Source organism: Acanthamoeba castellanii, assembly GCF_000313135.1.
Source record: "Acanthamoeba castellanii str. Neff unplaced genomic scaffold scf7180000084565, whole genome shotgun sequence".
Lineage (NCBI taxonomy): Eukaryota > Discosea > Longamoebia > Acanthamoebidae > Acanthamoeba > Acanthamoeba castellanii.
In genome coordinates this window covers 92713-119240 of record NW_004457641.1, presented here as the reverse complement: position 1 = coordinate 119240, position 26528 = coordinate 92713, and the positions used below count along the sequence as shown (strand labels likewise).

At 59.3% G+C, this 26528-nt stretch overlaps 11 protein-coding genes and 3 pseudogenes across 11 annotated transcripts; 10 read left to right on the top strand and 4 right to left on the bottom strand.

The window, feature by feature from the left end:
- Positions 1–69: 69 nt before the first annotated feature.
- On the top strand, positions 70–2122 carry ACA1_036500 (uncharacterized protein; the record flags this gene model as incomplete). Its single annotated transcript, XM_004352044.1, has 7 exons — positions 70–102; positions 333–502; positions 617–725; positions 838–983; positions 1067–1169; positions 1247–1466; positions 1521–2122. 7 exons carry the CDS (start codon positions 70–72, stop codon positions 2120–2122), a joined length of 1383 nt encoding a protein of 460 aa, XP_004352096.1.
- Positions 2123–2952: 830 nt separating this feature from the next.
- Positions 2953–7345, top strand: ACA1_036490 (C2 domain containing protein; the record flags this gene model as incomplete). The annotated part of the gene is given in 23 exon segments (XM_004352043.1): positions 2953–2977; positions 3055–3368; positions 3474–3609; positions 3679–3776; positions 3872–3962; positions 4037–4092; positions 4164–4304; positions 4319–4346; positions 4408–4440; positions 4523–4655; positions 4731–4886; positions 4979–5118; positions 5202–5284; positions 5348–5410; positions 5502–5693; positions 5805–5912; positions 5985–6179; positions 6276–6485; positions 6597–6674; positions 6723–6781; positions 6861–6968; positions 7052–7116; positions 7194–7345. The coding sequence occupies 23 exon segments, from the start codon at positions 2953–2955 to the stop codon at positions 7343–7345; spliced, it is 2664 nt and encodes an 887-aa protein (XP_004352095.1).
- A 432-nt stretch (positions 7346–7777) lies between these two features.
- On the top strand, positions 7778–8464 carry ACA1_036480 (cupin superfamily protein; the record flags this gene model as incomplete). The annotated part of the gene is made up of 2 exons (XM_004352042.1): positions 7778–7855; positions 7928–8464. The coding sequence occupies 2 exons, from the start codon at positions 7778–7780 to the stop codon at positions 8462–8464; spliced, it is 615 nt and encodes a 204-aa protein (XP_004352094.1).
- Positions 8465–8886: 422 nt separating this feature from the next.
- ACA1_036470 (peptidase, S8/S53 subfamily protein) lies at positions 8887–14494 on the bottom strand (the record flags this gene model as incomplete). The annotated part of the gene is made up of 24 exons (XM_004352041.1): positions 8887–9395; positions 9482–9580; positions 9669–9746; positions 9842–9927; positions 10055–10158; positions 10262–10426; positions 10615–10757; positions 10816–10904; positions 10975–11170; positions 11277–11424; positions 11504–11636; positions 11712–11787; positions 11887–12030; positions 12122–12239; positions 12346–12476; positions 12548–12668; positions 12734–12788; positions 12864–13113; positions 13186–13247; positions 13319–13408; positions 13502–13557; positions 13637–13755; positions 13837–13995; positions 14101–14494. The coding sequence occupies 24 exons, from the start codon at positions 14492–14494 to the stop codon at positions 8887–8889; spliced, it is 3525 nt and encodes a 1174-aa protein (XP_004352093.1).
- Positions 14495–14872: 378 nt separating this feature from the next.
- On the top strand, positions 14873–15392 carry ACA1_036460 (uncharacterized protein; the record flags this gene model as incomplete). Its single annotated transcript, XM_004352040.1, has 2 exons — positions 14873–15230; positions 15340–15392. 2 exons carry the CDS (start codon positions 14873–14875, stop codon positions 15390–15392), a joined length of 411 nt encoding a protein of 136 aa, XP_004352092.1.
- A 44-nt stretch (positions 15393–15436) lies between these two features.
- On the bottom strand, positions 15437–16422 carry ACA1_036450 (uncharacterized protein; the record flags this gene model as incomplete). The annotated part of the gene is made up of 4 exons (XM_004352039.1): positions 15437–15709; positions 15834–15952; positions 16077–16256; positions 16287–16422. 4 exons carry the CDS (start codon positions 16420–16422, stop codon positions 15437–15439), a joined length of 708 nt encoding a protein of 235 aa, XP_004352091.1.
- A 568-nt stretch (positions 16423–16990) lies between these two features.
- On the top strand, positions 16991–17853 carry ACA1_036440 (Ras subfamily protein; the record flags this gene model as incomplete). The annotated part of the gene is made up of 4 exons (XM_004352038.1): positions 16991–17093; positions 17209–17393; positions 17468–17552; positions 17690–17853. 4 exons carry the CDS (start codon positions 16991–16993, stop codon positions 17851–17853), a joined length of 537 nt encoding a protein of 178 aa, XP_004352090.1.
- A 131-nt stretch (positions 17854–17984) lies between these two features.
- Positions 17985–18859, bottom strand: ACA1_036430 (annotated as a pseudogene).
- Positions 18860–19482: 623 nt separating this feature from the next.
- On the top strand, positions 19483–21608 carry ACA1_036420 (calponin domain containing protein; the record flags this gene model as incomplete). The annotated part of the gene is made up of 4 exons (XM_004352037.1): positions 19483–19563; positions 19705–19945; positions 20028–20147; positions 20314–21608. 4 exons carry the CDS (start codon positions 19483–19485, stop codon positions 21606–21608), a joined length of 1737 nt encoding a protein of 578 aa, XP_004352089.1.
- Positions 21609–21911: 303 nt separating this feature from the next.
- Positions 21912–22631, top strand: ACA1_036410 (annotated as a pseudogene).
- A 564-nt stretch (positions 22632–23195) lies between these two features.
- On the top strand, positions 23196–23896 carry ACA1_036400 (profilin, putative; the record flags this gene model as incomplete). Its single annotated transcript, XM_004352036.1, has 2 exons — positions 23196–23568; positions 23877–23896. The coding sequence occupies 2 exons, from the start codon at positions 23196–23198 to the stop codon at positions 23894–23896; spliced, it is 393 nt and encodes a 130-aa protein (XP_004352088.1).
- Positions 23897–24002: 106 nt separating this feature from the next.
- Positions 24003–25637, top strand: ACA1_036390 (annotated as a pseudogene).
- A 194-nt stretch (positions 25638–25831) lies between these two features.
- On the bottom strand, positions 25832–26080 carry ACA1_036380 (uncharacterized protein; the record flags this gene model as incomplete). The annotated part of the gene is made up of 1 exon (XM_004352034.1): positions 25832–26080. One exon carries the CDS (start codon positions 26078–26080, stop codon positions 25832–25834), a length of 249 nt encoding a protein of 82 aa, XP_004352086.1.
- ACA1_036370 (uncharacterized protein) lies at positions 25837–26383 on the top strand (the record flags this gene model as incomplete). The annotated part of the gene is made up of 2 exons (XM_004352035.1): positions 25837–25985; positions 26146–26383. 2 exons carry the CDS (start codon positions 25837–25839, stop codon positions 26381–26383), a joined length of 387 nt encoding a protein of 128 aa, XP_004352087.1.
- Positions 26384–26528: the final 145 nt, after the last annotated feature.

The window sequence follows — 26528 nt, the reverse complement described above, 5'->3', positions numbered from 1 at the left end:
CAGTGTTTATTATTGTAATTCGATTTTTCACAAACACTTGAAGCAAATAATTGAGGATCTGCCGCCTTGATGGAAACCGAACTCAATCTGGAGAACCTTCTGGTACCTCACGGCAGTGTGGCAGTTTTTTTCTTCATGATCTTGGATTAGATCTCATTTCTTTTCAATCTCCTCCAAGGCTGGCACGCTCCGCACCCAAGGATTGGCAAGCACGTTGCTGGCCAGTGATTCACACGAGGCCATTCCCCTTCAGCAGCAAGCGGTAACTCCCCCTTCCCCTTATGAAACGGGAGTCAGCAGTCGTGTGACCCGGAACTGTGGGTGTGGTACAGGAGGACCACCCGCTGTATTGGGTGAACGCTCTGCGTGGGCGGGTCACCAAGCGGCTCATGGTGAAGCTGCAGGCCACCCTTCTCGCGCAGGGCAACGCGTTCCTCGATCAGTTCATCAAATACAACGGCATCAGCTGCCTGCTCGACGTACACGAAGATCTCTTCTGGCGGTTCGATCTCACACCTTCATCATATGTGCACTGCGTGTGCGGTGGTGTGTGCGTGTGCGTGTGCGGTGGTGCGTGTGCATGCTGGGCTGATTCGGCTGATGTGTCCGCGCACAGGACGTTCGAGCCAAAGGACAAGCACAAGGAGCACGCCATCGATTTACACGAAGCCAAGGAAGCCTTCCTGGAGTGCACAGCATGTCTGTTGCCACTGCTGCGTCGACCGGTTGGGATTCGCTCATCCACTTCTTCTGCCCTCGCCTCTCGTCCTCCTCCACAGCTCTCTACTTACAGTTCCTTTCTCATTCACGTCCGTGGGTGGTGCATGCGTCAAACAGATGGGTCTCAAGGCCTTCACCGAGGGCAGCAAGAAGACGCTGCACCAACAGATCGTGCTGCTCGCGACATCTCTGGCCAATCCGGAAGTGCGCAAGGTGTGCCTCTGGGCCATCCACATGATCGTGTCGCACTGCCCGATCTCCCGGTACACACATGCCCGCATCACACCCGGCTGGGTGCACCAACCACGCCGTTTTCTAAATTCGCCCCTATTGTCGCTTCGCGCAGCATGGGCGACTTGACTTCCGCATTCCACGAGGGCCTGGTCTCTCTGCAGCCGCTCATGGCCGAACCGAGCATATTCGCCACTTCGCTGCGCATCATTGCTGAGGTGAGCCCCCCTCCCACGTGCTCTGACCTTACATCATGGGGCGTTGCTCACCTCAAGTTACTACTCGGTCATGTAAGGCCGAGAGCACCGGCGACCTGGAGTCGACGGTCCACGCGCTCTACCTGCTGAACGTCTCCGTGGAGGGCGTGGGTGATGATCCTCACGAGTCCAAGCACCTGAAGACCCGGGAGCGGATGCGCACGGCCTTTGAGAGTGCCGGCTTGCCGGCTCTGCTGGACAAGCTTCAGCACAAGGTTCAGCCAAATAATCGCTCGGCACTTGCACCGCGTCGCACTGGTACTCACGGTCTGGCGCTGTTGTGGTTGTGCAGAACGAGGAGGCGATCGACAGAGAGATTCGGAAATGGAACGACGGGAAGGCCAGGGACGAGGCTCTGCTGCGGGAGAAGACGAGTCGCAAGGAGCACCGACTGCTACTTCGACAGCCGGTCAGTGAGTCGGAGGAGGACAACAACATGTACGAGACCGCCGACGTCGCGGTGCCTCCGCCGAGGGGCGGCGCCAAGGTGCCGGACGCCGGTTACCTCCACCAAGACACCGCCACCAGCGCGCCAGCGGCGAGGCCGGGGAAACAGAACGACGGCTACATGGGCTCGGAGGAGCAGGCCCGGCTGGGACAGAACCCTGTTGTCGAAACCGACGCCGACAATCTCTACGCCGATGAGGAGGATCTCGCCGATCTCATTCGCACCACCAAGGGAAATGCGCCGGCAGCGACATCGCCAATCTCGACGGTCGACATTGGTGCGGCCAGCAATGGCGACGGCTACCTCGAGGCCGCGGAGGAGACGCCGCCGGTACCTGACGCCGCGGAAGACAGCAAGGACATGCTCGACTTCCTGTACCAGTCGGCCCAGACCGAGTCCTTCACGCCCGAGACGAGCGACGGTTCGGCGGCGACAGGCGGCGAAGGCGAGCTGTACCGCTTCATGAAGCAGCAGCTCGACCAGGCCAGCTACATTGGCAACGACTCGGCCACGTTCGCGGCAGTGGCGATGACGAGCGCGTCTCAGAGCGAGACGGACGAGGAGGAGGCACAGCAGCAGCAGCCCGAACGGACTCGTGCGGGAGCGTTTAGCGTGCGCACGGAGGAGCAGTTCGATCTGCGGTCGTTGGTCTCGGCGACCAAGAGCGGAGAGCTTTACACCTGGACCGTGCGTCTGCGAACGGACCCCGCCACAGGTTGGTTCCAACACCCTCGCACTGTGGCCGTGCTTGATCCCTGGGTACTTAGATGTGGGCCATGGTTCTAGGTGTTCCTGTGCCGCGCAACGAGTTCGACACCATGGTGGTCGAACTTAACAAGACGACGCTTACCGTTACTGCCAAGGTACTGCCTTCCTCTCTTGTCCCTTAAGCATGGCGGCGTAGATAACCTTTTAATTATTATTCTGCGTTCCATCACACTCGCGCGTAGGACCAAGCCGATTCAGCTGAGCGGTTGGAGCTGATCGGCGATCTGGCCTCCGAGAACCCCGGCGGACCTTTCGTGGCGTCGATTCCGCTCAACCGCGTTACCCGAGTGCGCGAGTTCGAAAAGGGACACACGAAGGGCTGGGAGGACAAGTTCGGCTTCGTCATCACCTACCGGTACGATCGTCCACTTCGCCTTCACCTTCACTCCCCCTTTCACGGGTGTGCCGCCCCTCAATCGAGTGGTCTCTCATTCTCACACGAATACGCCTGTGCATAGCCTTAGTGCGGCCAAAAGGGCTCAGAGGTTCACTCTGGTTGCCACGTCGGAGAAGCAGCAGCAGTGGTGGATGAAGGCCATCGTCATGCACAAAGGTTAGCACTCCTACTAGCATTTGTTCATTTGTTCATTTATTTATTACTGATTGCTGACGACACTGAACGACACACAGCCCTCACGCGCGATTGGAACGACGCGTTCCAGTGCGTGATGAAAGAGCTGCGCGAGCAGATCCTGGCCAGCGCGGCTGCCTTTGCCGAAGAGGGGGCGTCGGGCGAGGCCTTCACCGCGCCTCAGCTCGTCAGGAGCGTCACGAGCATGGACTCGAGCACGTTCAAGCCGCCTCTCGCCGTGGAGATGCTTCAAAGCGGCAGCGCCATCGCCAGCCGAAGGGGCTCGGGCATGCTGTCGAGGAACAAAGACAAGAAAGACCGGAGGAGTCTATCGCCCAGGAGCACCTCGCCCCGCACCAACAAAGCTACTACTGTACGTAATTCTCTGTGCTGACCGGTCCAGTCCTCTGTCACATGATCGGACTGACGCACCTCTTTTTTACGCGTTGGCGTGGTGGTTCGACCATTGTTTCTTTAGGTTGGTCCCAAGGTGACAGACCTCATCCTCGAGTTCACGCAGATCGCGGAAGTGCTGGTCCAGATCATCGTGGACGAACTACACAGTCCCGACTACGACAAGCTCGTAAAGCCCACCAACCTGGGCGGTGTGGCCGGTACGCCACTCCACACAGCCCGTTTGTTGTTGTTGTTTGGGCTAAGCAGCGTAACTTTAACCATTTCAGGAGGAGAGAAGTACATCTCTCACGGCATCTTGTTCAAGTTTGCCCGAGACTTCCAGGGCCTCTATGGTGGCGATGAGTACGCCATGAAGGCAACACAGGTACGCCAGAGGCAGCTGTGGCTCAGCTCCTTTTTCTCGCGCTCTTTACATTCTCTTGTTTATTCACCTCCCACACTGCACTGCCCCACGACCAGCACGAGATCAAGGGGCTGTCGGCCTACATCAAGTATTCGCTCAATTCGCGCTTCCCCGACACGCTGCACTTCCCAATCATGACCGTCATCGGTACGCGCATACCGTCGCGACTTGCGCACGCGTTGTGCACCATGGCATTGGACTGACGGATTGAATAATCACAGACTACAAGGGCTACAGGCTCAGCGCCACCTCAATCCTTCCCGTTGGCTCGGATACGGTACAGTATCATAGTGGCCTGCGCGCGTCACACATGCAGCACGGCTAACCGCTCCGCACCCCACATTGCAGCTGATCTATGGCTCAGCCGACGGCGGCAAGACGGTGTACAACCGGTACAAAGAAATGAGCGCGCTTATGAAGAAGGCCGGCCGCGCACTCAACATTAAGTCCCACTGGATCGTTCCGATGGACAAGGCGTGGCGCGAGCGCGTGGCGTGGCGCAGGTCCAGATCTGCGGTCCGGGCGACATTGGTACACGCCGCCCCCCACCACGCGGACCGTCAGCCTACTAACTCGCAACGAATTGTGACAGAGGGCCATCTGGGCACGGACAAGCGTTTCTATGGTACGCCCTAGAGCGCCCTCCAGCTCAGGCTCGAAGTGGTCCGCGTACTCACCACCACTCACCACCACCATCCACGCTACAGTTCTGGACACGGCGAGGGTGTTCCCGCCGACGACGCCGGTCCCCGAATTGCGAGGCTCCTTCCTCTACCGCCTCATGCGGCCCGAGTTCGTGAAGAACTACCGCACGCCCCTGTGCTCCGACGCGTTCTCCAGGTTTGAAGCAATCTATTTTCTGTGGGCGCTGTAGCATGAGTACGGCGCTCACCTCTGCATTTTGGATGGGTGCAGATGGGGCAACGACCCGAGCGATCCGTCGGTGTTGCGGGAGCACAACGTGGAGATCAGAGAGGCGACGAACGCCATCGTCGAGAAGGCCGTCCCCGCATTCGCCAAGCGCTTCGAGGACTTCTTCAGGCGAATCTACCGCGGCCAAGACGGCTCCAGGTATTTTACACACACACACAACAGCGCGCAGCAATTGTAGGACTCCTCTGATGACCGTGGTTTGTTGGATTGGTCATTATGCGTGAGCGCAGTAGCGAGATGTGGCGTACTGCGCCGGACTATTCGCGGTACATGGTGATCGACATGCACCGCGCTGGCATCAACGTCAGATATATGGGGCACCTGCGCAAGCACACCACGAATACCCTACTCAACCAATGGCTGCTCATGGGTGCGAATGTGTGTCGTGTGTGTGTGTGTGTGTGTGTGCACGGTAGCGGGTTTGTAACAGTTCTCCGGCGTTATGTCACGCAGAAATGGCATCGCGCGTGCTCAAGAACCGAATGCGCGAGCTGATGCGTCAGGTGCTGTCGGCCGAGGAGAAGGACCTGCGTGAAGTGATCGCTACCTTCCTCCATCGTGTTCTTCACGACCCCGCCTTCTGGCGCTCGCGCTCACAGACCGAGTTTGATGTCAAGCGCGCCCTGAAGGAGCGCTTCCCTGCCTGCTTCTACTCGGACGAGGTTCGTGCACGCGTGTGCGTGTGCGTGTGCGGCGGTGCGTGCGTACGTGTGCTGTTGTCGTTTCGTGATGTTAATGCTCGATCGCAACCAGGAAAGCGACAGCTGGGACCTTCGGTCTCAGATCCACTTCGGCGCGGTCTTCGGGCGGATGAGCAGGCTGCTCGGCCTGCGCTTCACTGAGCAGTTCGAGGAGCAGCTGTGGAGGTGGATCGACAATGGCTGCATCGGCGAGGTGGCCAGCGTCGACGTCATCAACCAGGCGCTCATCAGCATCAGTCCCACCGTACGTTCATTCACCCCCCCTCCTCTTCAACGCGTCTTGCCTAGTCGCTGTTGTGATGTGCACTCACCACCAGCGACCTCGTCTCTTCTTTCTGTTCTCTGTGCCCGCCAGGTGGCTCAACTTCCGCTGGTCTCCCAGTCCCGGGCCAAGAAGTTCGAGAAACTGGCCGACAGCGCCTACGCCACCACCAAGCACCAGCAGATCCAGTTCCTCCTCAAGGTACTCCCCCACAAACTCACGTTACGCTCGCCTCGAGGGCTCACGGTCGTGTTGACTCGGCTCGACGTATAGGCCAAGGACGAGTATCTGCTGGGCCTGGAGATGAAGACGGACGACCAGGACCTCATCGTGGGCCTCGTCCGGGTGCTCCTCGCCTGCGCCAAGCTCCTGCAGGCCCAGGCCGAACACCACAGCCGCCCGGAGCTCAAGCACGCCATGACCGTCCGCATCCAGCGCATGTTCATCCTCGCCGAGCGTCAGCTCAAGGTACGCACCAGCGTTGCCCATTGATCGCATCAGCCTTCCCCGTGGTGTGTGGGTCGGTACAGTGCCAGCTCACCGCCCCGCCCCGCCCCCGTGCAGGAGGCTTTGCGTATCGATGGCACGCGGGCCGACACGCTGGCGACCTACGCCCTGTTCCTGGCCGAGCACGGCCCGGGGGCGAAGAAGCAGGCCAAGGCCGAGAAGTACTTTGAAATGGCGCTGCAGGCGAGTCCCTACGACGCCGCCCTGCAGCAGCGATACCGCGTTTTCAAGGGCGAGGAGGACCCCGAACCCGAGCCAACCACAACCGTACGTCGAGGCCACCCGTAACCCTCACACGAGGCACACGGCACATTCAGCACACAACGCGCGCAACGGACACGACGCACGACTCACACGACACGCGACACCTGAACACAGGCGCCAGCGCCCTATCTGGACCGGAAGAGTTTGTCGCAGCGGTTTTCTCGTCACGCGAGCGTCGAGCAGCGCATGTCCGTATCAGGCCCGATCGCTGTGTCGATGCCGCACTCGGCGGCGCCTCAGGTGCCCAAGCGGCTCGCCCTCACAGTCGCCTGCGCGCGCAAACTGGCCGCCATGGACACGTACGACGGCCTACGCCACCACGCAAGCGCTCCAACTCAACTAACGTACCCAACCCATACCAATCAACCGACACTGCAGGAACGGGTTCTCCGATCCCTATTGCGTAGTAACACACGGGAGTCAGACGCACCAGACCGAGACGAAGAAGAAGACGCTCAATCCAGCGTGGAACGAGACCTTCAACATGTACGTCACATACGACTGCAGTCGTCTATATTCTCTTCTTCTTCTTCTCGCCGTGTTGGCTCACTGGCCCTCCTCCCGCGCAGTCTGGTGGAGAGTGGAGAGCCGCTTCGAGTCGCCGTGTGGGACTGGGACCGCATCACCAAGGACGGTACGCTTCGTCCCCCCTCTTTGAAAGGCAGCGTGGCGCCCATGCATTCAAGCTGAACGTGCCGCACGCACACGCAGACTTCATTGGCGAGCGGGTGATCGCCATCGCCGAGCTGCAGCGTGAGCGCATGGAGACGGAGACCTGGTACGGCCTGTGCCCGGCCAACGTGTCCACGCCCGACCCCTCTCTCGGCGAGATCAAGCTCGCCTTCAAGTGGAGCGAGTTGTAGCAGCCTTCACATTTTTGCGTGAGTGCTGCGCCAAAAGAAAATGGTCCGCAGTCCGCCCGATGCTCGCCTTGCTCGAAATGGTCGAGATTTGAATGACTTGAATTCCTCAAATCTGACCGTTCGTTGGTGTGGTGCTGTGGTGGAATGTGAGCAATTTATCGGAATGCAGGAGTTTACGCCGTACTGGGCGAGATTCAGACGACAAGGGAGGAGAGAGTGGCCTCACTTGGCGTCATGAAGTGGGAGGTCTGCAGTATGATGCGGGAGCCAGAAGATGAGCATAAACACCGAGACGAGAGAGACACAGAGATGGCACACACGTGGTGGTGGTCATAAAACCACAAGCCCACAAGGCAAGCAAGTCCATTTCCCACCTTCTACCAACCCAAACACAAGCCACACCAGCAGACCTGAACAACACATCCACCCGCCATGCATACCACCACAAGAAACCACGCCCTCGTTCTGCTGATCGTGCTGACCTGCGTCCCGCTCTACTCAGCCGCCAAGGTTCCATGGCCCACTCTCATCCACCCACCACGTTACATGTAACCACTTCCACCCCCTCTCACCACCACACAGCGGTGCTCCGAGCCGACGTGGGAGCAGCTGCGGGACCACTTCGGCCTGGAGCCGCACCCCGAGGGGGGCTTCTTCGTGGAGACCTACCTGGCCAACGGCTCCATCCCCGTGTCGGTCCTGCCCGACCACTTTGCCGACTCGCCCGACACCCGGCCCTACTCAACCGCCATCTACTACCTGCTGCGGGCCGGGCCGGCCTACGACGACCGGTCGCACTTCCACATGCTGGCCATGGACGAGGTGTGGCACTTCTACCTGGGCGGCCAGCTGACCATCGTGCTGCTCCACCCGGCCGATGGCAGCGTCGAGGTGGTCAAGCTGGGCCGCAACGTGCTCCACGACGAGACTGTGCAGTTCGTGGTGCCGGCGCAGACCTGGTTCGGGGCCTTCGCCTCGGGCGGCAACTACGCCTTCATCGGCAACACCAACGCGCCGGGCTTCGTCTACCAGGACTGGCAGCTGGGCAACAAGACCGCGCTCCTCGAGGAGTTCCCCGATGCCGCGGATTGGATCGAGATGCTCGCCCTGGCCGAGTGATCACCCCACTCCCTTGCCTGCACCTGATACGTCAGTTGTTTGATAGAAATTATGTTCATAGCGATCTGTGGGATGAGACGTCACATGAATGGTAGACTTGGCAAATATTATTTCAATTAAATTTTTTGTAAAACACAACAAGAGAGGGTTGAGAGGGAAGAGATAGGGAGAATGGTGAGGGGAAGAGAGACGGGAGGTGAGGGATCATGGTTTGGCGTCGTGTTCTGGTACTCGGGAAGAGAGCTGGTAGGACCCTCCTCCACTTCCTTCACGTGGTGTCTCTTTGTCTGCTGCGTCCGGCGTGGCCATATCACTGGCAGGGAACCGGTTCGGCGCATTGCCTGAATGGTGGCTCCTTGAGTACGGTGTGTGGCGTTGATGTGTGTTGCGTGTGTCGCGTGAGATGGGACGACGTACGGGGTTCAGAATAGGAATTGGTAGAGGAGGTGGGCCAGTGGGCTCCTGACCGACGATGATGCTGAGTCGGTGGGCTCGCAGTAGCTCGCATTCACCGTGCCCGCCCATACGGCCATGGTGCCGAAGGGCGACACCGCGTTCACCGACACCGTGAGCTCGCCCGTGGTCGCGAAGCAGTGGTCCAGCGTCATCTCGAGCGTCGACCCAGCGATCATCGACGCCTGGGCCTTCACTGCCACGGGGGGCTCGCCGTTGGTGAACGAGACCACAAACGAGGGCGCCAGCGCGGGCAGGCTCAGATTGGCGGCGTTGGGCAAGGCCGAGGTCAGGCGCAGCTGGAACCGGTCGCCGGTCGTGGTGTCGTCGGCTAGGGGCGGCGTGACGGAGACGTTGAGGTGGAGCTGCTCGGTGAGGAAGGCGATCACGGCCGACGTGTAGGTCTTGCGGTCCTGGGCGGAGGCCAGCATTTCGAGGCCGATCGAACTGGTCACCGTGGCAAAGGGGAAGCTCGGGTCTGCGTGTCATTGAAGCGCCACAAATTCCACAATCAGCGTCGTGTGTCATGTGTCGTGTGTCGTGTCATGTGTGTGGTGAGCTTACTTGGCTGCGAGCGGTAGCCGACGCTAACCACGCCCTGTTCATAGACTTTGCGGCCCACGGTCGGCGGGTAATAGAGAAGTGGCACATACATCCCCGGTGCTGTGCCGCACACACGCCAATGCAAAAGGTACACCGCAGTGAGAAATGAGCGATTTGCTGCAATGCAGGTGAAGTCATCAGGGCATACCTTCGTTGCTCGAGAGTTCCGCCACGTACTTGCTTGATTCAACTTCCTTCGACAGAGAGTAGGAGAGCTTCTGGAACGCTGTGTTGTCGTGAAAAGGTGAGAACATCAAAAATAACGACGACGACAAGACATCGACAACGAAGAGGAGAGGCGGAGTGGAGAAGCGCGCGAACCTGCCGGAGCTGTGGGCCAGCCCTTGAACGGACCCGTGGGGAAAGCTTCACCGGTAATCGGGTTCGCCAGATCGTCCGGGATGTACCTGTTACCATGTTAGAAGAGGCGAGGAGCGTCAGCGCAAGAACGCAAGCGACACGGTGGTGCCAACGGTGTTTTTCGTAATCGGCCGATCTAACTTTTGCGAAAGTTGGTGTAGGCTGCATGCATACCCGGAGAGGCTGGTGCCCCAGTAATACAAGGTCGCGGGGGCGGTGGCGCCACTTATGAACAGCCGTCCGCCCAGGGCAGTGTACTCGCGCAGCACTTCCACACTCTGCCCCCCGCGCCCACGCCGTCAGCGTGGCCATCTCCCTCGTCACAACCACTCTTGGCGAGTGCGACAACAGGCCCGGGGCAAGAGAAAGGGAACAACGCACCTCGTCCTCCAGAATGACCCGTTTGTCGCCGGCGTCGTTCGAGCCGGTGAAGAAAAACACCATCGGGTAGGCCGACACCCAGTACAGGTCGTCCTTGAGCAAGGTCACGGCGTCCACCGTATCGTACTTGATACCCAGCCCGTCCAATGTCCCCTTATACGCCTCCTGCGGTTTGGAGGGTTGCACCACACACACGACACACACGACACACACGACACACACGACACACACGACACACACGACACACACGACACACACGACACACACGACACACACGACACACACGACACATACACACCAGTGTCAATCATCAGCCCCTGTCTGCTGGGGAATGTGAAAGAGGCTAATCGTACCAGTGCGGGCGTGCTCACGCCACTCAAGCCCTCGGCGTTGAGGAGGAGGACCGTGTTGGACGTGGGCTCGATCACGCGCGCCCAGAGCGGCATGCTCACCTCGTAGTCGCCCGATGTCAGCACCAGGAAGCCCTGGTCGTCTCCTATATAATGTGGCGTCAGAGCAATCCATGGGTTCTGAGGCGTGAATCGAAGACCGACCTTGAGGCAAGCTCGACGTGTTGAGGGTGACCACGAACTGCTCCTCGCTTCCCGGATTGAGCAACAGAGACGCCGGAGAGAACGTCACCCTGTGTGTGACCATTTCCCGCAAATGTGAATGTTTGTCAACAGCACAACAGGCTGGAGAGGGAGAGGTACCCAGGGACAGGGGACGAAGAATCGGCGAGCGACGAGCTGATGGTGAAGTTCTGCGGCGTGGCGGCGACGTTGGCCACGGTGACGGTGATCTGCTTGGAGTCTCCCTTGAGCGTGTAGCCGAAGGAGAGCGAAGGCGGATCGAGCAGCGCTCCCGGATCGGCGATCTTCGTCAGGTCCACTACCCCCGCGCCCATATCTGCGTGCGTGCTCGAAACAGGTGAGTGCGGTGGCGTACGTGCGTGTGTGCGTGCGCGGTAGGTGCGTGCGGTGAGTGCGGTGTGTGCGTGTGCAATTCAGCATACCGAGAGGCTGGGCGTGCTGGCCGAAGGAGTCCATGACGCCTCTCCAGCGGGCCGTGCCCATGAGAGCGGCCTTGATCTGGCGCGGCGACCAGTCGGGGTGGAGCTGCTTGACCAGCGCCGCCGACCCGGCCACGTGCGGCGCAGCCATCTGGGGGCCGTCCCGCAAGAGGAGGTTTGTCAGCGAGTGAGCGGGAGAAGTGGGGCAGAGTGTTCGAGTGGGTGCGCACCGAGGTGCCCGAGGATACGCCGTAGTGCGTGAGGATGTCCATGCCGGTCTCGCCGTACGCATAGCCATGCGCCAGTACGCGGTCGCCCGGCGCAGAGATGTCCGGCTTCAGCGTGCGCAGCACCGATGGACCTCTGTGTCCAGGGACACACACAGCGCGATTCAGTCTCAGCATTCCAGTGAATGACCAAGACTTAAAATAAGCTTACCTGCTGCTGAAGTCGGTGATGACGTCCGCCGTGGTGTTGACATCAACCGTGTCAAGCACAACCTTCACACTCACAGCTGCGGCTCCCCCGATGGCAACTGCAATTGGCCTTGTAAGCAGCTGTTGTAGGGAGGGGAGGTATGGTGTGATGGAGCTGGGTGTTGTATTGCGCGTACCTGTGTCATTGTACCAGGTGACCAGCTCGTGGCCGTTCGTGGAGTTGATGAGGAACGAGGGGATTGTGATTGCGGGCCACGGAACAGTCGCCCAGGTCATATCAGTATCGCCCAGCGGGTGGTACACGATAACGAGCGCAGCTCCTAGCAAAACCCAATGAAACAAAAGAAACAAGCGAGAGATGAAGTTATTATCATCAGCTCTGAATTGGGCGGAGCGGACAGATGGTGCTACCTGCTATCTGTCCTGTGAGCACCTTGTTGTGGTAGGCGCAATGGTCTTCCTCATTCCCAGTGCTGACCACGATTAGGACCGCCTTACCGCTGACGTTGGCGCTAATGGGATTGCAGCCCTTTGGACACACACACACACACACACACACACACAACGTACCACGATGGACGCGGTTTAGATAGAGTGGGTATAGTAAAAGGGGAGTGAGGTGAGTGGCCACATACGTAGACGTTGTTGGGTTCGACGACGGCCAGCGGGATCACGTCATAGGTGTAGGCCTTGGCCAGTGTCAAACCGGGTCCCATCCTCGACCTGTAGGCGGTCATCTTGGCAAGCACTGGCGGCACCGAGTCGCCTGTATTGCCCATTGTGAGCGCTTGTGTATGCGTGCGTGCGTGCGGCTGGGCGGGAAGTGGTGAGACGTACCAACTCCGGCGAGAGTGGCGACGATACCGAGGACTGAGGATTTGGAGGAAGCGGCAACGCTGATGTAGTCGGCCGACGGATGGTCCATCGTGGTGAGTTGTGGTCCGTTATTGCCTGCGGACTGCGTGCGCAGGTTAGAAAAGGGCAGGAGGAGGGGAACAGCTCGTGAGCATGCTCGAGCGGTACCATGCTGAGGAACAGGCCGGCATGAACAGCGCTGATGAGCGCGGCATCAAGAGGACTACACACACACACACACACACACAGTGAGCCTCAGACACTGCCCACGTGAGGGGAGTGGACGGAGTGGTCGTACTCGTAGGGACCGCCCTTGTATGGACCGGCGCCCCAGGAGTTGATCACCACGTCGGCGCCGTCCTCGACCACGTCCTCCAGCGCCATGATGATCTCTGTATCGTCCGCCGTGTCGCGGCCGCTGGACGCTAGGTAGAAGATGCGGTAGCTCATGATCCAGGCCTTGGGCGCCACGCCGTGGAGCTCGTGCGTGGTCGAGCCCACCGTGGCGCTGACCACGTCGCCGCCTGCCGTCGATGCCGTGTGACAGCCTGCCACCACCAACCAGGTTGTGGCCACGACATTTGTGAGCGAAGGTGATGAATGGTGGGGTAGGTGCGTACCGTGGCTGTCGTCCGGTCCTGGCCAGGTGTTGTTCTGCCCAGGAGCCGGCGGATCATCGGCTCTGGAGAGAAGAGAGAAAGGTGAGGTGAGGTGGGCGGTCTATTCCATCATCAATCCAGCCCAGGTTAGTACCGGAAGTAGGCGCGGGAGGCGATGACCTTGCCGTTGAGGTTGGCCTGCTGGCCCAGCCCTGTCCCGCTCCATCCCGCCGGGTACGAGTACCTGTCGAGAGGAAAACCAAACAATCACTATTAATCACCAACAACCAACAACCAACAACCAACAACCAACAACAAGCAGACAGGGGGTACGGACCCGGAGCCATTGAACATGGGAGCAGCGCTGTACACACCAGCGTCCACGGAGGCGATCTGTCGTCGCACGCGTGTGAGCCTCAGCGGTCCGTGTATGAATGAGAGGAGTGTATGTGGGTGTGTGGGTGCACTCTACCTTGATGCCCTTGCCAGCGTTGGAAAGGCCGCCGATGCCCGAAGCGGCGTACGCCTGAGCGGCCTTGATGTTGTCGATGCTCGAGAACAGCGATCGCTCATACCTCCGCTCCAACGACACTACACCCACCCACTCCCGTCAGATATGGCCCCGACCAGGCGTGTGTGGTGCGTGGAGGGGTGGGAGCCGGCTGGCTGTACCGTGCTTGACGTGCGGCAAGCCCCTCACGTAGCGCAGGAACTCGTGCGGGCTGTCGGCGAAGTCGTCGGGCACGCGCAGGCTCAGGCCGTGAAGCGAGCGCGTGAACACGCTCTCCTTGGGCTGGCCCTCGTGGTCCACCGTGCGCGACACCAGCTCGGCTGGAGATCAACCAAGCATTAGCCTTCGACGATTGCATCTTCTCCACCAAAAAGGAAAAGAAGGAAAAGAAAGAAAAGGCGGAACAATGAAAATTGAGATCGCACCGGCTCTCGGCGTGGTGGCCGAGTTGGACCCTGCGCGGCGCTTGTGGGCGAGGCTGCGGAGGAGGTCGTCGAGCGAACCAAGGAAGGCGCTCCGCTCGCTATCCATGCGAGCCACATGCTCGCGCGCCTCGGCCTCGCGCTCCACCAACCTCTCGAACCGCCGGTTATCATCCGCCACGTCCTCTTGATCTGAGGCGCGCTTGCGGCCTGCGGCTGGGAGCTCCTGGAGGGCGGGGCCGAAGCGGCGGGCCAGCGGTTCGGACTCGAGCTGCACAATGATGCGTCGCGCCGGCCCATTGTCCGGTGGTGATGACGACGAAGACGCTAACGCAACGCACAACAGGACAAGCAGGAGGCCCAGCACCCCCGTGGAGAGCAAAGGACGCGCGGCCATCGCGATGAATCTGTAAGTCCTGAAGTGGTGTTGTACGGGTGAAAGATGTTCGGATGTGTACAGCATCACCAATGTGACGGTTTATATGGTGGTGTGTAGGTGCCAAGGCTTGTGATTGGCTGTTCAACAGCAGTTCGTGGTTGGTGGTTCTAAGGAGAACGAAAATTCGTGATGATATGGTTGCCTCCCATTGGGTCTTCTCATCTTCCTGTTTTTACCACAGCACGAATTTAGATTGTGCCTATATTAGATTCTCCTGCGGCACTCGGTGTTTTCGGTCTGGGGTGGATAGGCCCGAGGGCCGCCAGCGGGCTCCGAGCAGAAGACGCCGCCGAGACGGTGGGTTCGCAGTAGCTCGCATTCACCGTGCCCGACCAGATGGCCACCGTATCTCCCTCGGCAGTGGTCCAGCGTCATCTTGAGCGTCGACCCAGCGACCATCGCCGACGCCGTGGTCTCCACCGTCAGGCCGGCTCGCCGCTGCCGAAGGAGACGCTTAACGAGGGCGCCATGAGGGACCGCAAGACCTACACGTCGGCCGTGATCGCCTTCCTCACCGAGCAGCTCCGCCTCAACGTCTCCGTCACGCCGCCCCTGGCCGACGACACCACGACCGGCGACCGGTTCCAGCTGCGCCTGACCTCGACGTTGACCGGCAGCGCTGCGGCCAATCTGAGCCTGCCCTCCAGTCTTGCGGTCCTGGGCGGAGGCCAGCATTTCGAGGCCGATCGAACTGGTCACCGTGGCATAGGGGAAGCTCGGGCCTGTGCCGCCCACTTGATCAGCACACGCGCGTGTGTGGTGGTAGTGCGCGCGATGGCCGTGTTTGTCCGAGTCTGCCACAGGACAAGTCCGTATCGCCCGGAGCGTTGAAGATAATGACGAGCACAGCACCTGACAAAAACAAGTAGACTGTGTCAGAACTCCATAGATAGCCAGCGATCAAAAGGGGTAGGACATATCAGCATTTTGCGCATTCAGCACCTTGACGCTGACGTCATCGCAACCGTCCCTCCTGATGAGGATTGCCTTGCCGCTGAGATTTGTCGCGACGGGATTGCAGGCCTGCGAGTCCACACCACCCACGTACAGACCACCACACGCCGCGATGTGCTCCTTGAGCACCCGGTGAAGGTAGGACGACCCGATGAGCTTCATGAAGGCGTCCACACACTTGGTCGCCAGCGTGTTGCCACGGAAGATCACGCCCGCGCTCTCTGCGTGCACCGTGAGTGTCACACGACACGCCACACGCCACACGACACACGACACGCACGCCACCAATGAGCGACTGCCCTCTGCGCAATGAGGAGAGTGTGGGTGTGTGGGTGCACTCTACCTTGATGCCCTTGCCAGCGTTGGAAAGGCCGCCGATGCCCGAAGCGGCGTACGCCTGAGCGGCCTTGATGTTGTCGATGCTCGAGAACAGCGATCGCTCATACCTCCGCTCCAACGACACTACACCCACCCACTCCCGTCAGACCCACGTATCACTGCCAGCCGCACGAAGGGGTGGGAGCCGGCTGGCTGTATCGCGCTTGACATACGGCAGGCCCCTCACAGACGCAGAACTCGTGCGGACTGTCGGCGAAGTCGTCGGGCACGCGCAGGTTCAGGCCGTGAAGCGAGCGCGTGAACACGCTCTCCTTGGGCTGGCTCTCGTGGTCCACCGTGCGCGACACCAGCTCTCCAATGCTTGTATTCCAGATATGCCCAACAATAAAAATCGGCCGATGGAGGAGCACCAGCACGGCGCACATGTCTTTCAAAAAGAAAACGGATGCGATCGTACTTGCGCTGGGCGTGTCCTCTTCCTGTCGCATAGCCGTGGCCTCCTCGTTCGAACCTGACGAGAGCCGGGGTTTGTGGGCGAGGCTGCGAAGGAGGTCGTCGAGCGAACCGAGGAAGGCGCTCCGCTCGCTCTCCATGCGAGCCACATGCTCGCGCGCCTCGGCCTCGCGCTCCACCAACCGCTTGAACCGCCCATGTCCGTGTTTCTCTTCGTCGTCCTAGGGCTCCTCCGGGGCCAGCTCGCGTTGGTCGTTGCGCTTGCGGCCGGCGATTGGGAGCTCCTGGAGGGCGGGGCCGAAGCGGCGGGCCAGTGGTTCGGACTCGAACTGCACGGTGAGGCGTCGCGCCGGCCCGGGCGCCGGTGACGGTGGTGATGACGACCCGAACGACGCACAACAAGAGAACGAGCGGGAGTGGGCTTGCACACGATTGGTCGCGGTTATCCTAATCAGGGGAAAATAAAAGAAATGCAATTTTCTGGAGTTACTTTCGAGATAGGCAGATCACCGGCGAGATGGAGAACAACACGCCATCCACCAAGCGAGAGCTGCGAATTGGGTACTTGCGTGCCCCAAAAGAAAAACAAAATGCTATTTTGATCGCATCGATCGTAATTTGCTTCACATATGGACCATCTATGATTATTAAAACAAGTGATCCGCTGCGGGCAGGGTGATTGGTGAGGACAAGGTGGGGAAGGACACAATGATGGATGCCCTCACACAAGCAGCAACGTACGGGGACCCAGACGATGAAGACGAAGACTGGGAGGACGTCAGCCTGGGCCTCTTCCGTGGCAATAGCGCCGGTGCGTGCCCCTTATCTCTCTCATTTACTTTCTGTTTATTTATCCTTTACTGCATCTTATTTTATTTTATTTTATTAATTATCTTCTTTTATCAATTTATTGCTTGGTGCTACAGATACGTTTGGGTTCATGGAGGGAGACGTGCTGCTGGAGGGCGAGCGGGTGCGACTAAAGGTGATACACAACGGCGGCGACAACTGCATCGACGCGCGACTTGCGGAGGAGATGAAGAACTGCGACATCGTCATCCTGCTTTTCGACATCGCCAACAAACCCACCATGGAGAAGCTCAAGACCAAGGTAGCATGTGTCGTGTGTGTACCTGGTGATCTGTGGGTGGTCAACTCAACAACAACAATGGCGCGCATTGACAGTGGTATCCACTTGTCCGGAGCTGGAACGGATCAGCGCCGCTCGTGCTGATCGGGAACAAGCGCGACCTGCGCGCTGATAAAACAGGTACAGCACCCACCTTCTCACATTGAGTCGTCAACGGCCGTGACTCGACACTGAGCTAAGAAGAAGGAAGAGGAGGAGGAGGAAGAAGAGGACGTTTGTGCTCACCTCGTGTGTGGTGCGTGCGACGCTGGTGCCAGATCACGTGCAAACGGCCGAGGGCGAGGCCGCTGCGGTGGCACTGGGCGATATCCCCTACATAGAAACTTCGTTGGCTCACGACACCTGGGACGAGGAGACGACCACCCTCTGGCAGGCCTGTGTGCAGCTCTACAAGCGCACACCAACCAAGAAGAGCGAGTGACTGACGACACACAACTTGACAGTGTACTCGACCTCGATTGTATTTTTAAGTTTAAACTAACTTCACCGCAAGACCCACCTTTCGTGTTTGTACAAGTGCGCCGGTTGGAAGAAGATGAAGATGAAGAGGGCTCAGACCTTGTCCTTGCCCTTGACGTTGGGCTTGGTGTCGGGGCTGGAGCCGCTTCCACTTCCGACGCTCTCCGTTGGAGAAGAGACGCGGCGGGCTGGGCGGTGAGTTGTCGCTCCTTCTCCTCCACGCCCATCTTGCGCTGCTTGAGCTTGGCCGATCGGGCCTTCAGTCGCTGCATGCGCCCCGAGAGGTCGGCCATCTGCGTGCGCATGTTGTGCAGCCTCTGATGATATGTCGGTGCCTTGGTCATCTGGACGTGAACGTGTGGTGGTGAGCGCGTGTAAGAAAGGCCTGGAGGCGAAGGACGTAGTACCACTTCAGCGATGTTGTGCCAGTGAGGGAGGTTGGCCAGCTTCTCATTCTCGGCCATCAGGGCGGTGATGAGGGACTGCTGGTTTCGACTGGCACCGCATATTCAATCAGTAGTGACACTACACCATTATTTCATTATAAATAAATAAACAAACAAATAAAATGTCGTGTAGGTGGCACCAGCTGCAAGCCTCGGGTTTGATGAAGATAGGAAGAAAATGAAGAATTTAAAATGTAAAATGCAGGAGGCGCACTAAAGCTCGAGGAGATGCTCATCCAGCTGCTGCAGAGGGACGTGAAGATTCGCGAGCAGGCCACCGGTGAGATCCTCGATGGCCCTCGCTTCCTGCTGCTCGTCGATGAACTTAGTGGTGAGCAGAGGCGCCTGCGTATCAGCAGCGCCTGATCCACTCCTCAGCTTGCCCGGGTTGAGATTGACAGTGAAGTCGTCCTCCTCTTCATCTACATCCTCATAGGACCTGGACGGCGGGTACTCCTCGCTTTGTCGTGGTGGCTCCATGCCCCGATTTATATCTGTGGCCTCGAATTCGTAAGCCTCCATCTCTCTTTCTCTTTTGTTTTTTTTTTGGTTTATATTTTTTTGTTTTTTTTTGGATTTTTTATTTTATTTTTATTTCTTTAGCCATTCCGCGGCAAACGGACCTTTCGGTACACCCCCAAACGTTTGAATGCACACACGTTCAGTGGGCACGTTCACCGTGTTGACTAGTACTAGGAAGCCTCACCAGTGCTGGCGAGCACCTTCGAACAACCGGCGAGGAGTACCAGAGGCAACGCCACCCTGACAGCAACAAAGGCCCAACCTCGCCACCCTAATCTCCCTCTCGCGCCAACGGCCACGATACTTGGCACCACTCAACATTCAAAGCAAACTAACCACCAAATGCTTTTTGATTTGTGGTTGGTCGTCCCAAGAGTTTATTAAAGGTTGACGTTGCTTGAAGGAGCCGTACAAAGCCAACGAGAGGCGATCGTGTGGGGGGGGGGCGTTGGTTGTTTGGTTTCCCTTCATTTTGGCTCCGCTACTCCCGCACAAAGCCGGTGGTGGTTTGCTCTTCGCTCTTTTATCTCTCTTCGTTTCATTCCTCACTTCTTCAAAGCACACACAAGAGGTCCCCGACCGACTTCTCCCCAAGCGCGTACCCGACACAAACCAACACAAAGATGAGCTTCAGCGGCAACGAGTCGGTCGCCACCAAGAACCGAAAGGAGAAGCAGGCCGAGATTGAGAGGCTTCACGAGAAGGTTGGCCATCCTCCGTTATTCATCTTTCAAACTACTTAGTCGTTGTGTGTAGCGTTGATGGCTCTACTTGTTTGCTTCTTCTGGCTCCTGTGAAGGCCTGCACTCACGTACTCTTTCCTCTTTGGATGATTACCTCCACAGACCTTCAAGGCCTGGATCAACGCCCAGCTGCGCGTGCGCAACATCAAGATCGAGGGCGAGCTCAAGGACGAACTCAAGGATGGTCTGGCCCTCATCAACCTGATGGAGGTCCTCAGCGGCGAGAAGTGCCCTGAGAAGTACAACACCAAGATCACCCTCGACATGCACCGCATTGAGAACACCACCATCGCCATCAACTTCATCACCAAGCACGTCGGCAAGCTGAGCGTCTCTTCCACCGGTACGCCTCTTCCTCCTCTTCTTCATTATCCAATCTACGCGCGCCTTGATCATTTCTTAAAAAAATCTGTCTCTACACGCAGATGTCCAGCAGGGTAACATGCGTATCATCCTCGGAATGATCTGGCGCGTCATTCTCACCTTCAAGGTCGAGCGTCGCGGTGAAGGCGACGCCGACGACAAGGAGCTCTCCGCCGCCCAGAGTACGTTAGGCCCTTCCTGCTTCTCGCTTGATCCTTTTCGCGCCCTTCTACTTCTTGGCCTCGCGTTGCCTCGTGCTTGTTCATGAAATGATTTTTATTTGATTTTTCCTGTTTTTACTGGGATAAATCCCAGAATAAGTTAATTAATTTGGTCGACAACAAACAGGGAACCGACAGGCCAAGAAGAAGCTGCTCGACTGGTGCGTGGAGAAGACCAAGGGACACAACGGCGTCGACATCAAGGACTTCGGCGAGTCGTGGTATGACGGTCTGGGCTTCTGCGCCCTCATTCACGCGTTCGACCCGTCGCTCATCGACTACGAGTCGCTCAAGGCCGAGAACGCTCAGGCCAACCTCGAGCTGGCCTTCGAGCTCGCCGAGAAGCACCTCGACATCCCGCGCCTGCTCGACCCCGCTGATATCTGCGCCGACGATGAGATGTCGCGCCCCGACGAGCAGTGCTTCATGACCTACCTCTCCGAGTTCCCCATCGCGTTCCTCGCGGGCAAGGAGAAGGCCGACGACCGCGCCGCGATCGAGGCCGAGGCCAAGAGGAAGGCCCAGGAGGAGGAGGAGCGCAAGAGGCTCGAGGCCGAGCGCCAGCGCGCCGAGGAGGAGCGCCTGAAGGCCGAGGCCGAGAAGAAGAGGCTCGAGGAGGAGAAGGCTCGCCTCGAGGCCGACAAGGCCGCCGCCGAGGAGGAGTCCAAGCGAAGGAAGGAGGAGCTCGAGGCCCAGTCGGCCGCGCTCAGGCAGCTCGAGGAGGAGCGCAAGAGGAAGGACGAGGAGGAGGAAGAGAAGAAGAAGAAGCGCGAGGAGAAGAAGAAGCGAAGGCAGCAGGAGGCCGACGAGGCCGAGGAGCGTGCCAAGCGTGAGGCCGAGGAGGCGTCGCGTCTCGCCCGCGAGGAGGCCGAGAAGGAGGCCAAGGAGCGCCAGGAGGAGCTCGAGAAGCGCCAGGAGGAGGACGACGCCAAGCGCCAGGAGGAGCTCTCCAAGCTCGAGGCCCAGCACGAGGCCGAGCGTCTCAGGCTCGAGGAGGAGTGCCGCCGGCTCAAGCAGCAGCTCGAGGCCACCAAGGGCAAGCTCATCGGCAAGCTGAAGGTCACCGTCAAGGAGGGCCGCGGCGTGCACAAGAAGGACAACTCCGGCAAGGCCGATCCCTACTGCGTGCTCTTCCTCGAGAGGCAGAAGGAGAAGACCAGGACCATCAAGAAGAACCAGAACCCCAAGTGGGACGCCGACTTCGAGTTCTACGTCTCCGACCCCGAGGCCGCCCTCGAGGTCACCATGTTCGACTGGAACCGCATCTTCTCGGACTCCTTCCTCGGCAAGGTGTCGATCCCCATCGCCACCCTCAACGACGGCGAGGAGACCACCGCCTGGTACAAGCTCGAGGGCAAGAAGGCCAAGGACAAGGTCACCGGCGAGCTCTGCCTCACCATCCTCTACAGGAAGGAGGTGTAAGTCGCCTTCACACTCTCTTCTTCTCTTACTCTCCTCACTCCACCCCCCCCCCCATCAGCCGATATTTATTTCGACCCAACAATACGAATGTGTGCATATATGTAGTCCAACATTTAGTTGTCTTTCGTCAGCAACAAACCAAACAAAAAATAGAAAAACATGTTTCATGTGTACTTCCTCTTATTGTTGGTGGTTACATTTACACGCTCAGCGATGGTGTCCGGGTCTCGTGGGCGGGATCGTGGACCCACCCTTGAAAGGCGCCTTTTGCCCAGTTGTTGTGAACTCAAGGCCTGCAAGGGCATGCACTTACTCCACTCGTTGGGCATTGTGCACCGCGACCGAGGCCAAGTGGAACGTCAAGGTGAGTGACTTAGCCTCCCCTCCAAGTTCACGGAGGACATCTGGAGCAAGAACACCCAGGGCAACTGACCACTGTGGTCAGCAGCGTGCACTGGACGGCGCCGGAGGTGCTCAACGATCCTGGCCAACATGTACAGCTCAGCATCCTCTGGGAGCTGCTCACCCACAAGCAGCCCTACTCCGGCATGAGGTGCAACGCCCCTCTGCGTTGCATACCTTATATTCCATCGTAGCCCTGAGCCCTGACCGCACGACACACGACACGACATAACACACAGCCCCACAGCCATGCGGTGGCGGTCATCCAGTACAAGATTTGACCGATGCCCGAGACTTCGAGCGCCACCCTGATCTCCTGGAGCTGATCACCTGCTGGCACAGAGACCGGACCATCCGCCCGGCGTTCCTCGAGATTATGACCCGCCTGTCGACCATGCACGCTGACATGTCGGGCGACATCACCTCCAGGAGCTCGTCGTCGGGCACCTCAGGCGGCGCCCGGCTGAAGTTCGAGGTGGCGATCGCGTTCACCGACATCACGATGGTGCTCAGAGGTGCAGCAGGCCCGATTGGCCGGAGGCACTCCTCGAGCACCCGGGGGCGGCCGAGGAGTGGGAGGCACCACTGGGTAATCCCCTACGACGGCGCCGCGGGCGTTGATGTGTCGACAGCTGCAACTGACCACAACTTGAATGTTGTACAAGAGTTCTCATGGGCGTGCACGTGGGCCAGCCCAAGGTGGTGCGCGACCGTCGGGTGGAGTACGTCGGCCTGCGGTGAACTTGGCGGCGCTCATCACTGCGCTCACCCACGGTGACCAGATCGTCATGAGCCACGCCAAGCTCGGTGTGGCCTTCCTCGACAGCGCTAACAACCGAGTTACCTGCCTGGGCAAGTTCGACACCCCGGGCGTTCATTCATTCACGACCGCCGTCAGTAAGAACACTCCGGCGACCGCAAAAACAAAAAACAAAAAACAAACAAAAGGAAACGACGCGCCACTTCTACTCCAACCAACAACGAACCGCAGCAATGGTCGGCCAGCAGCGAGGTGGTCGGGAAGACCGCGGGGCAACCAAGGACACCAACTGGGCTGACTCCGATTGGCTGGATTCGACCAATGGCCGCCGGCCTTGTAAATTATAAAAAGTAGACCCAGCGCCAGAGGGCCACAGACAAAAACTCTCACAGACCACTCCACAACAACTCCCCTTCAAATCAACAATGTCGTGGCAGACGTACGTCGATACCAACCTCGTGGGCACCGGTGCCGTGACCCAGGCCGCTATCCTCGGCCTCGACGGTAACACCTGGGCCACCTCTGCCGGCTTCGCCGTGACCCCCGCCCAGGGCACCACCCTCGCCGGTGCCTTCAACAACGCCGACGCCATCCGCGCTGGTGGTTTCGATCTCGCTGGTGTCCACTACGTGACCCTCCGCGCTGATGATCGTTCCATCTACGGTAAGAAGGGCGCCGCCGGTGTCATCACCGTCAAGACCTCCAAGGCCATCCTCGTGGGCGTCTACAACGAGAAGATCCAGCCCGGTACCGCCGCCAACGTCGTCGAGAAGCTCGCTGACTACCTCATCGGCCAGGGTTTCTAAGTTGTGTAAAACAAATAATACAAAAATCAAAAAGATAATTATAATTCAAACAATCTTCTCGTCCATTTATCCCCAATTCGTTCGTCCCTACTGTTGGAATCTCCCCGTAGCTCGCTTCACAGTGCGTCCAAAATACAGGCCATCATCTAATGTACTCGTGTCAACCTTGGTGGTTGCCGCAAAGCTTCTTTTTGGAAGATGAATCAGCTGTGACGCACGCGGTACCCCCCTTGCACCTACCGCCTTTTTCTTTTGGTTCTTCTTTTCTTTTTCTTCTTTTTTTGTCGCACCTTTCTGCAGATAAGCGTGCGGAGCCCTGATCCGGCGAGCTCACGGTAACACTCCCAGCGTGGTATCCGCACTCGTTCTCGGTTGGGTGCGGCGTTTCCCTGTTGCTCTGGGTGTTCTAGTGGTGTGCATTCGGGAATGGGCCAAATCGCCCACTCACTCATCGGCGATCAGCGAGGACGCAACCGCAAGTGCGTTAGGGAATGTGAAGTGACCGCTACGGCTCCTGTAGATGTCACAGTTGGCGTCTCGACCAACGCCCTGTCCGACGGCTGGTACGGCTTGATCGAAGATGTGGGCGGCATCCCCGCTGCCATGCCATCGCACCCGGTAAACCTCGCTACCCTCCAGGCTTGATTGTGGCGCCTTGCATTCTTCTGATATTCTTTGAATACCAGCCTTCAACATTCCAGAGCCGCGCGCCGACCGCGTTGTAGGGCATGGCGGCCCGACCTTCGTGTTGGATCGTGCCACACTCGCGGCCATCTACGGAGCTGCCGTTCGCGCTCAAGGCCAAGATGGCCTACCAGGCCTCCAAGGGCATGCACTTCCTCCACTCGTCGGGCATCGTGCACCGCGACCTCAAGTCGCTCAACCTGCTGCTCGACACCAAGTGGGACGTCAAGGTGAGCGACTTTGGCCTCACCAAGTTCAAGGAGGACATCGGAAAGGGCGGCGGGTCGCGCGATGTGGCCGGCAGCGTGCACTGGAAGGCGCCCGAGGTGCTCAACGAGTCGGCCGACGTGGACTTCGTCCTGGCCGATGTGTACAGCTTCGGCATCATCCTGTGGGAGCTGCTCACCCGCGAGCAGCCCTACATGGGCCTCAGCCCGTCGGCCGTGGCGGTGTCGGTCATCCGCGATAACCTGCGGCCCGCCATGCCCGACAACGCGGTGCGTGGCCTGTTGAGTTCGAGGAGCTGATCACGAGCTGCTGGCACCGCGACCCGACCATCCGCCCCACATTCCTCGAGATCATGACCCGCCTGTCGGCCATGCACGGCGACTCGACTGGAGGTGTAGGCGCCTCGCCGGCGCCACCTCGTTCACCACTTCCACGACCGGCTCGTCGTCATCGGCCCATTCGGGCGGCGGCATGCGGCAGAACGCCTACGGCTCGTGGACTATGCCATCGGCAGGCTCGTCGAACGGCTCGTCGGGTTCGTCGTCGAATGCCTCCGGGAACATGTCGGCCCGTGCGGCGGCGGCCGGGGCCGTACAGAGGGCGAGGTGACGATCGTGTTCACCGACATCACGCGCGCCGCCTCGCTCTGGGAGTTCAACGCCGCCACGCGCGACGCCACGCTCCTCCACAACGAGGCCCTGCGGAGCGCACTCAAGCCGCACCGCGGCTACGAGGTGGTGTTCATTCGGGACCGGAACAGCGGCGAAGGCTCCTTCTGCATGGCCTTCCAGCAGGCCGCCGACGCCTTGGCCTGGTGCGCCGACGTGCACAGGCCCTGTTCGCAGTGAACTGGCCCTCGCGCTGCTCGAGCACCCGGGCGCAGCTGAGGAGTGGGGCGACACCGACGACCGGGTGCTGTACAAGGGCCTGCGGGTGCGCATGGGCGTGCACCTGGGCACACCCAAGGTGGTGCGTGATCCGATGACGCGTCGGGTGGAGTACATCGGGCCGGTGGTCAACGCCGCGGCTCGCATCACAGCGCTCACTCACGGCGGCCAGATCGTGATGAGCGAGGCCACCTTCGCCAAGCTCAGGGACTCGAGCGAGGCCCAGCCGCTGCTCCGGGGCGCCCAAGACCAAAACCCTTGAGGTCGCGCATCGTCGGCCTGGGCAAGTTCGAGGTGCCCGCCGCCCCACGCGGTACGCTCCCCCCACCAATCTACATTTCAAACATTCCCGTGGCTGACGCGCGGCTTTGGTGGTCTGCACAGGGTGGTAGAGAGCTGACCGACCTTCGGGCTGACGCAGGTTCCAGCTGGGCGTGAGCTTGTCCCTCCTCCCGGTCACCATGCTCCCCGGTTTCGGCGGCATCTCGGCGAGCGACATCCCCGACCAGATCCAGAACGGCTACTTCTGTCTTCTCGGCAGACGCAGGGCGAAGGCCAGCGTGAAGAGCGTGGCCGAGGCGTGCTTGGTGACGAGCAGGATGAAGATGTTGTAGCCGAAGTTGACGAGGACGTACATGCCCGTGAAGAGGTGGTTGTACTCACACGAGTCGCCCGGCAGCGTGTTCCATCTCGGAGTGCTTCCATCTCCCCTTAATTAAGGGGAAAAAGGCTAAACAATGTGCAGGACCACCACACACCAACGATAACAGGGACCAGTCAGTTGCGCTCTTCAACCCGCGACTCGCCGGCGTGCCCGAGCAGGTGTTCGCCGTCAAGCCCGAGGCCAAGGACCAGCTCTACCTGCGCAAGTCCTACATGTACCGCCTGGGCATCAAGACGCCCCAGGTGGTCGCCTACGAATCCAACATCAAGTTAGGTCCGAACCGAAAGAACGAAAGCGATGAAAGAAGGAAACAAAAGAGCGAAGGGCAACCAGTAAAGATTTAAGGTACGGATCGGATTGTTTGAAGTTGTCGCGACTCGTCGTGGCCGGGATGGGTGTAGTTGAGTCGGCTCGCAGACGCACGAAAGGACAACGCAAAGGCGGCAGCCCGGAAAAGCTCACCGCGCTCAAAAAAACCAAACTAAACAG